This window comes from Panulirus ornatus, chromosome 6, assembly GCF_036320965.1.
Source record: "Panulirus ornatus isolate Po-2019 chromosome 6, ASM3632096v1, whole genome shotgun sequence".
NCBI lineage: Eukaryota > Metazoa > Arthropoda > Malacostraca > Decapoda > Palinuridae > Panulirus > Panulirus ornatus.
In genome coordinates, this window is record NC_092229.1 from 47,891,431 (window position 1) to 47,902,343 (window position 10,913).

At 37.8% G+C, this 10,913-nt stretch overlaps 1 protein-coding gene across 5 annotated transcripts in view; it reads right to left on the reverse strand.

Annotated features, from left to right (window-relative positions):
* LOC139749194 (phytanoyl-CoA dioxygenase, peroxisomal-like) overlaps nt 1–10,495 on the reverse strand; it is a 56,311-nt gene extending 45,816 nt beyond the window's left edge. The window contains exons 1-3 of one of the 5 annotated variants that reach the window (XM_071662868.1): nt 10,438–10,495; nt 7,231–7,324; nt 3,393–3,565 (exon numbers count right to left, since the gene is read on the reverse strand). In XM_071662868.1, coding sequence (XP_071518969.1) covers nt 3,393–3,565; nt 7,231–7,293 — 236 coding nt within the window. In that variant the 5' untranslated portion in view covers nt 7,294–7,324; nt 10,438–10,495. The other 4 variants (XM_071662869.1, XM_071662871.1, XM_071662867.1 and 1 more) reach the window with 4 other exon arrangements.
* Nucleotides 10,496–10,913: the final 418 nt, after the last annotated feature.

Below are 10,913 nucleotides of genomic sequence, written 5' to 3' on the forward strand. Positions count from 1 at the left end.
GAAATGGTTTGGGCACATGGAGAGAATGAGTGAGGAAAGATTGACCAAGAGGATATATGTGTCGGAGGTGGAGGGAACGAGGAGAAGAGGGAGACCAAATTGGAGGTGGAAAGATGGAGTGAAAAACATTTTGTGTGATCGGGGCCTGAACATGCAGGAGGGTGAAAGGAGGGCAAGGAATAGAGTGAATTGGAGCGATGTGGTATACCGGGGTTGACGTGCTGTCAGTGGATTGAATCGGGGCATGTGAAGCGTCTGGGGTAAACCATGGAAAGCTGTGTAGGTATGTATATTTGCGTGTGTGGACGTATGTATATACATGTGCATGGGGGTGGGTTGGGCCATTTCTTTTGTCTGTTTCCTTGCACTACCTCGCAAACGCGGGAGACAGCGACAAAGCAAAAAAAAATATATATATATATATATATATATATATATATATATATATATATATATATATATATATATATATATGTCTGTGTATGTATACATTGAAATGTATATATATGTATATGTAAGTGTATGGGCATTTATGTATATACATGTGTATGTGGGTGGGTTGGGCCATTCCTTGTCTGTTTCCTTGCGCTACCTCGCTGACGCGGGAGATGGTGATTAAGTATAATAAAATGATGACCATAAAAAAATATATACATATATCCCACATCACAATAAACACATTGTTTCATTGTTGAAGCTCCCTCCACTCCGTCCCATCCTCATTATCTTACACTTAACTGAATTGAATCCCACCATCCAATCATCTGACCAATTTTGGTGTTTGTCCAGGTCCCCCTATAGGCTGATGTGATCATCATATTTCATTCTTCTCATAACCCTAACACTGTCCACAAATATGTTTAGATTCGATTCCAGTCTAACAGGCAATTCATTTACACATACAATGAAAGCACTGGGCCCAAGATCAAGCCCCGTCACATGTCACTTGTAACCCCATTCCACTTCAAGGTTGTGTCTCTCATCTCTCCCCTCCAATTAGGAGCCCATCCATTATTCCTGCCTGTAGCTCTTCCTTTCTTATCAATCTCTGGTAAGGAACAGTGTCAAGAGGCTTTCTGGCAATCCAAAAACACAGTGCAAAAGCATGTGGTCACATGTGGCACAAGGGGCTAAGAGTTGTCTGGACTCACCAAGAGGAGTCTAAATTTCAGAACCATGATGCTCAGCTTCCAATCAATTTGGCTATCATATGACAACTGAGACTTCTAAATTATCGAACAGTGGCAGGGGACAAGTTGATGAAATTCTGCTGTTTGATTTCTAATAATTACACATATTTCTAACTAGCACTCTGGAGAAACACAAACATAGAGCCAGTAAATAAAACATAAAAATTATAAATATGAAAAGAAATACATAACTTCTGAACACCATACATGGTTTACCAAATGTGTTTAGTCAAAATATATCAAAAGTTTATTCTGCACGGCAATCTATATCATACCAAATACAGTCCACCACAATCCATATCTAACATCACCTGGTCATGCCAAATATCTTAAATGCTGTCTAATATTAAGAAAATATGGGGATAAGGCAAAGGGGATAAGAGTGAGTGCTCAAATTACAGAGGTATAAGTTTGTTGAGTATTCCTGGTAAATTATATGGGAGGGTATTGATTGAGAGGGTGAAGGCATGTACAGAGCATCAGATTGGTGAAGAGCAGTGTGGTTTCAGAAGTGGTAGAGGATGTGTGGATCACGTGTTTGCTTTGAAGAATGTATGTGAGAAATACTTAGAAAAGCAAATGGATTTGTATGTAGCATTTATGGATCTGGAGAAGGCATATCATAGAGTTGATAGAGATGCTCTGTGGAAGGTACTAAGAATATATGGTGTGGGAGGCAAGTTGTTAGAAGCAGTGAAAAGTTTTTATCGAGGATGTAAGGCATGTGTACGTGTAGGAAGAGAGGAAAGTGATTGGTTCTCAGTGAATGTAGGTTTGCGGAAGGGGTGTGTGATGTCTCCATGGTTGTTTAATTTGTTTATGGATGGGGTTGTTAGGGAGGTGAATGCAAGAGTTTTGGAAAGAGGGTCAAGTATGTAGTCTGTTGGGGATGAGAGAGCTTGGGAAGTGAGTCAGTTGTTGTTCGCTGATGATACAGCGCTGGTGGCCGATTCATGCGAGAAACTGCAGAAGCTGGTGACTGAGTTTGGTAAAGTGCGTGAAAGAAGAAAGTTGAGAGTAAATGTGAATAAGAGCAAGGTTATTAGGTACAGTAGGGTTGAGGGTCAAGTCAATTGGGAGGTAAGTTTGAATGGAGAAAAACTGGAGGAAGTACAGTGTTTTAGATATCTGGGAGTGGATCTGGCAGCGGATGGAACCATGGAAGCGGAAGTGAATCATAGGGTGGGGGAGGGGGCAAAAATCCTGGGAGCCTTAAAGAATGTGTGGAAGTCGAGAACATTATCTCAGAAAGCAAAAATGGGTATGTTTGAAGGAATAGTGGTTCCAACAATGTTGTATGGTTGCAAGGCGTGGGCTATGGATAGAGTTGTGCGCAAGAGGGTGGATGTGCTGGAAATGAGATGCTTGAGGACAATATGTGGTGTGAGGTGGTTTGATCGAGTAAGTAATGTAAGGGTAAGAGAGATGTGTGGAAATAAAAAGAGCGAGGTTGAGAGAGCAGAATAGGGTGTTTTGAAATGGTCTGGGCACATGGAGAGAATGAGTGAGGAAAGATTAACCAAGAGGATATATGTGTCAGAGGTGGAGGGAACGAGGAGAAGTGGGAGACCAAATTGGAGGTGGAAAGATGGAGTGAAAAAGATTTTGAGTGATCAGGGCCTGAACATGCAGGAGGGTGAAAGGCGGGCAAGGAATAGAGTGAAATGGATCGATGTGGTATACCGGGGTCGACGTGCTGTCAGTGGATTGAATCAGGGCATGTGAAACGTCTGGGGTAAACCATGGAAAGTTGTGGGGGGCCTGGATGTGGAGGGGGAGCTGTGGTTTCGGGCATTATTACATGACAGCTGGAGACTGAGTGTGAGCGAATGGGGCCTTTGTTGTCTTTTCCTAGCGCTACCTCACACACATGAGGGGGGAGGGAGATGTTATTCCATGTGTGGTGAGGTGGCGATGGGAATAAATAAAGGCAGACCGTATGAATTATGTACATGTGTATATAGGTATATGTCTGTGTGTGTATATGTATGAGTACATTGAGATGTATAGGTATGTATATTTTTGTGTGTGGACGTGTATGTATATACATGTGTATGGGGGTGGGTTGGGCCATTTCTTTCGTCTGTTTCCTTGCGCTACCTCGCCAACGCGGGAGACAGCGACAAAGCAAAATATATAATAAAAAAAATAAGAAGTATTTACATCAATGAAATATTTACAAGTGTGTTACCTACCACTCACCTCCAACGGTCAATTTTGTCATGAGGCACCAAGTTGGGAATGACTAAAAAGCCATTTTCTTCATAGAATGATCTCTGAGCTGGTGTAAGCTTTGGGTTGTTTAGGGTGTACTGGAACTCTGCATAATTGTTTCCAATACCAATACTCAGGGCGCTTGAAACTGGACGAGCAACCTAGCAACTAGTTAAGGATAATAGAAGCTATGTCATTACCTGCTGGTACTTGTGAACATTAAACAGAGAAAATGTAAATTTCCTGTTATGGATTCCAATGAAGTGGGCATCAATGGACTCCTTATACTTAATAGAAGAGATTTAGAATGGGGGTGCATGATTTGGAGCATTGTTTTTCTCTATAAAAGAAAGGGCTATGATGATCAGGTAAAATGCAAGGTAAAAGTAGGTGAAGCACAACATAAATCAACAGAACCTATGAAAGTCTCATTAATTCCACCTAAGGGATGATATTCACCGTAATATTCAGTATGATAGTCAAAATATACCAAAGTGTTATCATCATCCTACTTCTGCCATAGTGGATGCATGCAGGAGGGGAATGTAAACACAGTGAACATTAAACACGCTTACTAAAATGCAAACATAACTCACTTTTTTCTTTTTCAAGCAACATAAAATATATGGAGACTTTGTATTGCCAAAAAATGTCAGGCAGGTTTTTATTATATCCTCTTGATTTCTAGAAGTGTTTCCCTGACTTTTAGCCCAAATTTTTCCTGATCATCTGAGCCCTTGAGCACTCCCCACAATCAGTATCTATCACCATAGGATAAAATGTAATGCTCATAATTATGTTCCTGACATAAAACACTTTAAATAAGTATGCTCATTTTTTTATAGGCATTTATTTTAGATTCATGAATCATTTTTGTTATAACCCTACACAAAAACTTTATCAAGAAACTACTTGCAAATTTTCTTTTCAACCATTACAATTACCAATCTCAACAACAACAAAATCTGAAAGAATTCTACATACGTGTCCGGTCATCAAAGAAATAACTGCAAACTACTGCACTGCATTAGAAGTAAGAACAAGAAGTTATCATAATTCCTTTGAAAAAATTACTGAATGACCAGCCAATGAAAGCTTCAAGTCACTGTCCTTTAATGACAAAGACAACACTTAAAGTAAGAAGTATTGCTTAGAAGGATTTATACACACAATATGTCATCCATGAAATCATGGGTGGGTGGTCTGAAGCAAAGGTCAAGCACTTAATGGCAAATAAAAATTATTTTGGCTATATTAGTTTATCTGTGGTATAAAATGAACTATTATCTTATTTCATCTAAAGCTATGTGCACTTTGTGGATTTTGGCTGGAAGAAATTCAGTTAAACAAACTTATTTCAGTAAGCACAGTATGAGCAAGAAGGGAAAAGTAAAATGAAAAAGATGGCCTAGAAATTTTTTTAAAATTCTGATCTATGCAAGATCATCAGATGATGCATGGTAAGAATATGGCCAATGGTAAGTTTTTTCTTCCAAATACTGCAGTCATTTTGGCCTCTCTCCCACTCATCCAGTCAGATATTATCAACAAGTATTATCCACCTGCATACTGGGAAGCTTCATGATAACTTTGTAGTGAACCAGCAATTCAGTGGCAGTTGAGTTTCAATCCAATGGCCTAAGTTGAGGTTTTTTCTTTCTACCTCACCTGCATGTGGATTTAAGTCACAAACATACTATCTCTTCACCACACTTAACATCACCAGGGACGAAATCCGTGTTGGGGGAAGGGGTAATCCCCCTTAAGCAATAAAGTATGTGATAAACCTAATGATGATTTCTTATATTTTTAAATTATTTTAGCCCTTTTAGTCACTTGAAAGGAAAATTAAATGTATGTCAACTGTTTCAGTAATTTCGCTTGTGACCAATGAAACATAGGAGTCTATTTCAACACCTTTCAACAACAATGACACATGTTTATAATACAAAAAGTTTCTCTGTCTGCAAAAGCACGATAATTGTTAATCTTTTCTCCTGATCAAAACTCCTACAATTATAACTATCACCTGATCTATATTATCAAATTTCATAAGTTCAGTCTCATTCAAAAAATGGTCATCATAATCCTAAAATACTTCCTCCTCTACAACAGATCTACTTAGTTTTATGAGAATTAGACTAATATTAGTGATTCACTTTAATACCCAAATAATGCAAAACATTATAGGTTTTTTTTAAGATACAATGTGTTCTTATATACCACCCATGTTCTGAGCTTTCCATCATTTCATTGGCAAATTCGTAATCTACCCTCTCCCTTGACCGAATCCAGCATGTGCTCCTGGAAACAAACACAACTCACACAACTCATTCATTGTAAATCTGGATGTTTTTGCAGTGAAATGCTAGTTCTGCCATTTGATAAAATCTCATCTTAAGTACTCATTAGTACTCTCTCTCTCTCTCTCTCTCTCTCTCTCTCTCTCTCTCTCTCTCTCTCTCTCTCTCTCTCTCTCATAAAGCCTTCAACAAAGAACCACAGCTCACTGCAAAGGAAATCAGATTTGCAAGTGGATAGAAAAATGGCTCTCAGATGGGAAACAATGAAGGATATAATATGGGAAAGCATCTGATGTGACAAATAGGGTACCACAAGGCTCAGTCCCATACTTTTCACTATCTACATTAATAACTTGTAGACAAGACTCGCAGAATTTCAAAATGTGCCACAACACAAACCTAGAGAATACAGAAGTCAAGGATGATTACCTAAAAATTCAGAGGGAATTTGGAAAACTGATGGAAGGATCCGACATGTAGTAAATGGATTTCAACATAGAAAATTGCAAAGAGACAAATCAAATACAAAATGCTTGGTTCATTATTATTAAAAGGAGAAGAAAAAGACCTTGGAGTGGTTATTAGTAACGACCTAAAATATGGGAAACAATGCCTAGCAGGATGCTAAGATTCAGAGCTAGATATATAAATTATTAAGCAGAACAACAAAATACTCGTCCTTTATGATGCCCTGGTCAGACCTCACTCCAATTATGCTGTTTAATTCTGCTCGCATAACCTCATCAAACGCTAAAACAATCTCAGAGATGAGCAAACAAATTAATCCTGTAACTTAGATATAAGCCTTATTAAATGATAGGAAAGGTTCAACGACCAAAAATTATTCCCTCTAAAACAAAAGACTAAGAAATGAAAAAAGGATTTCCAAATCTTAAATAATTCTGACAGTATAACTTTAAAAATTTCTTCAGTTCTGACAAAGATTCATTGGCTAGAAAAAACAATATAAAGATTAAAGAATGATGTATCAGCAACATGGGCAAACATTTCCTCTGCAGCAGAGTGGGAGAACAGTGGAATAAAACTACCTCCAAATTTAGTAAATTCAAACACTACTAATACTACGACTAGACAAATTCTTTGATAACAATGGTTATTGTTACAAATCCCTGCTTCAAGAAGAGATATTCATATCCTATCCTTTTTCACTGTCTAGCTCCAGCGTAACTAAACCATTAGGGAATTTTTCCCATTCAAAATTTTCCGATAGAATTTCCTTGGCAATTTCTCTCCATGCTACATGGTGTCTTCTCATTATCTTTTCTTATTTTTCCTTCCCTGCAGTTGTACCTAAGGAAGATGTAGAGAGAAATGGATCAACAATGCTTCCTACAACCACCATGCCTGCAAATACCTCACTGGTCAGGTATAAAACATAAGTAAGAGTGCATAACCTGCAAAATGATAAGCATGAGGTCATAGATATGTATTGTTATCATACATTTCTTCACATTACCAAACAAAAATAAGGCAATAGTAAACAACGCCATTCAAAAGGATACAGGAGCTTGCTGGTTTCTTTGGTTGAGGTGACCAAAGATGACCTTCATCCGTGCCTGTGCCATGATAAGAGTTACCGAGCTGATTCACAGTGATCTGAAAAATGGATGAAATAATAGTAAACAAGAGGAAATAAAACAACAAAATGAATGGACAAACAAAAACTACAGGAACATCTAGGATCACAGATAAAGCTACCTCCCACATCACTCATTCTCCACTCTAAGTCACGTATGTCTATACTATCCTAACTGCTTTAGATTTACTGGCTCACATTTCTGCCACAGAAGCTTCAAAAATTCTTAGCTGCACTAACCAGAATCCTTTACTTAATGCCTTACACCAGCAATCTATGCATTCCCCTTACTGGATGAGCTCATTTTTAATCTCCCTGGGACTTAAAGCAATTAAACACCAAATTTAGAATCAACCGTACTCTTCTTATTACCTCATCTCTCAAGCTTTTATTACTTATTTGATCAATCCTGCTCATACCACATGTCGTCCTTAAGCATTTCATAACCAATACATGTGCCCTTTTCAATCTATTCTCATCTAATGCCAATGCCTCGCATCCATAAACAATGTTACGATTATAACTTCAATCATACCCATTTTTGCCCTTCCAGATAACAAACTCTCTTTCCACAAAACTTTTGCCCTTTCACCCAACCTATGACTCACTTCCATTTCCATGGTTCCATCTGCTGCCATGTCCACTCCCAGGTATCTAAAACACTCTGCTTCCCCTAATTTTTCTCTCTTCATACTCACATCCCAACTAATCTGTTTCTGCTCTGCTAAACCTAATAACTTTGGTTTTATTCACATCTAATCCCAACCCTCTCCTTTTATAAACACACTATCCTAAACTCATACACCAACTTCTTAAGTTTTTCAATCGTGCAGCACCAGTGCCATATCATCAACTAACAACTGACTGACTCACTTCTCAGAGCCCTTCATCCCCTACAGTCTACATACCTACTCTCTCCAAAACCCTTGCAACTATCTCTCTCACCACCAAATCCATAAACAAATTAAACACCCCTGCTGCTGATCTGACCTTCACCTAAAACCCTTCCATCCTCTCGACCTACTCACACACACACCTTCCTCCCTTGATAATAACTCCACTGCTTCTAGCAGTTCTTGTTCCATGCCATATATTCATCACATCTTCCACAAAGCATCACTTTTAACCCCATCATATGCTTTATACAGATCCATAAATGACAAAAAGAACACAGACACTTCAGTATTCATCTTACTTCAAATGAAGCAAAACACTTTCAACAGGATTGTTAATTTCTGTAGTGAGTTATTTGAGTAGTTAAAAGTAACATATTTCAGAATAAAATCATGAATATTTTGCCTCAAGTTCCCGCTTAATATAATTTGCAACTCCAAAAATATGGAGTTGATAGATATGTTTCAGTCTATCTTTTTTTTTGTTCTGCTTTTTCAAGTTTTCCGTTCATCGACAGCAAAATAATCTAATGATCTGCAGCTGTGTGATTTCTTAACTTCTTGTGTAATCATGCTACCTAATAAAATTAGGAAATGCCAGAATCATAAGCAACCATTCACTGATATCCAAAGTGTATACATTTAAGTTAAATCAATCATCCTTTCTTCTGCACTCAATATATCTATGAGCAGACCACAATCCACATGAGACAAGATACATTTGGGCTGAGCTCAATATCGGCTGAAATCACTATAATCAGCTCATGTGTGCGTGTGTGTTTCATGCATGTACTTAAGTTGAATATGTCACTGAACCTAATATCAAACATTATTTCATCCATATTCACATTCACATTGATGACAAAAGTGGACTAAGGCTGCTGTCAATCATAACACTTGTTTGTAGATTGGATCAAAGCAGGTCCTTTAGGGTCAAGGAATATACTTTAGCCGTGTAAATAATTAAACTATCAATTATCTCAACATCACTTAAGGATTCATACAAAAAAAAGATAAGCTAAGAATGACGGCAACATAAGAGGTTAATAGTGGGAAGGGCTGTGATGGTAAAATAGAGGTTTTACCACAAAATCTAATGCCACACCTCTCAAAAATCAACAGAGGGTATAAAAACCTTACAAAAATTTCCCTAGCGATAGATAATCATTTTCACAGTCTCACTGCACCAACCCTAATGTAGTTCACCGCCTCATCACAAAATTAATAATATTCACTGGACATTGGGTGTATGCACACCACTCAGTGTACACATCTCGACAGGATCTCTATGTGTATATGTACAGCGATACCAATCACACAATTGTCACTACTCACCGACCTTAAGGTAATGGTCGGGTACTGGGGTAGATTAGGGTAGATATGGTAGTCCTTACTTTACCACCTTTCCCCCTTTTCTGTTCATGACCGCACATCTTCCCTGATCTTCACTGCCCTCCTTACACTCGACTTCCTATCGTTGGGTATATAAAAATCAAATCCACACGTGAACTTCAAAATCACTTTATCATTTTAACAACCATAATTTTTGCTGAACAATGTAAATGTCTTTGTGTTTCTATAAATCCTCCCTTATCATCGTCTTATCATGTCTACCCAGACCATAACCATCATAAATTCGATGAGGGTGATCATTACCACCAAACACATCAGAAATACCACATTAAACTATCCTAATATTTAATAGTAAAAAAATATATTTAAAAACTCGGAATATTTCATTAAGCACCGAATGGTAAACACGTACCCTAAGAATACAATGGCATTCTGCATTAAACTGGAAACTAATACTTTACCCCTTAATGATATATTATAGTGAATACTTAATCCGTCTCGCTAGGAACTTATTAAGTCGTATCAATTACGTAAAATTAATGAAGAAAGATCCGCTTGCAATGGATGCTGCGCAGGCACGGGTGATTGTGATCCCAGTGTCCTAGTGATACAGCAACTTCTGAAGGTTTTTACTAACTCACTGCGAAGTTGACATATAGCCAAGAAAGATAACTTTATCTTGCCTGTTGGTATGGAAGATACGCTTATCTTGTTCATCTCAATACGAATAAACCATTCTAATGACACATATATACTAGAATAAGACGGTGTCTACAAGTTCAAAGAGCCTAGTTCTATTCACATGAGGTGGCACATCGTTTTGTGTAACATTAGAGGGAAATATTTCAAGCCAATCGAAGGGAAAAAAAGTATTAGTTCTGACATACATCTCTCACCAGTTGTATCACACATCAGCGATTTATCCTGCGTACAAACTTTTCATAGATGACGAGTCCGAGAATATAGCTGTAGCATTGGATCCAACATAAGGAATCCTAATGTTTCCATGACGCTAACTGGCTTAATTTGAATAATAAAATAACATCATATTAAAGAATTCACTCCAAACCTCCTTGCCAATTAATCTTCCTTTAGTTCGCCCACTCAAGGACTCAGAGATGAACGTACCCTTCAGCAGAGACATTATATCTTAATAAAAAAAACTCACCAGACAGTTTTTTCAAGCTATTTTCACGGAATAATTTGTAAAAGCTATGTTTTATTAGATTGGGCAGACTTCTAAGGATCCCTCTATTAGACTTGATATAAATATTATATAAGAACAGGGCTGATTTCCAATACCTTGCTTGTCCACATTTAGATATTACTTCAAAAAGCTACTTCAGTCGAAATCTGTATCTCT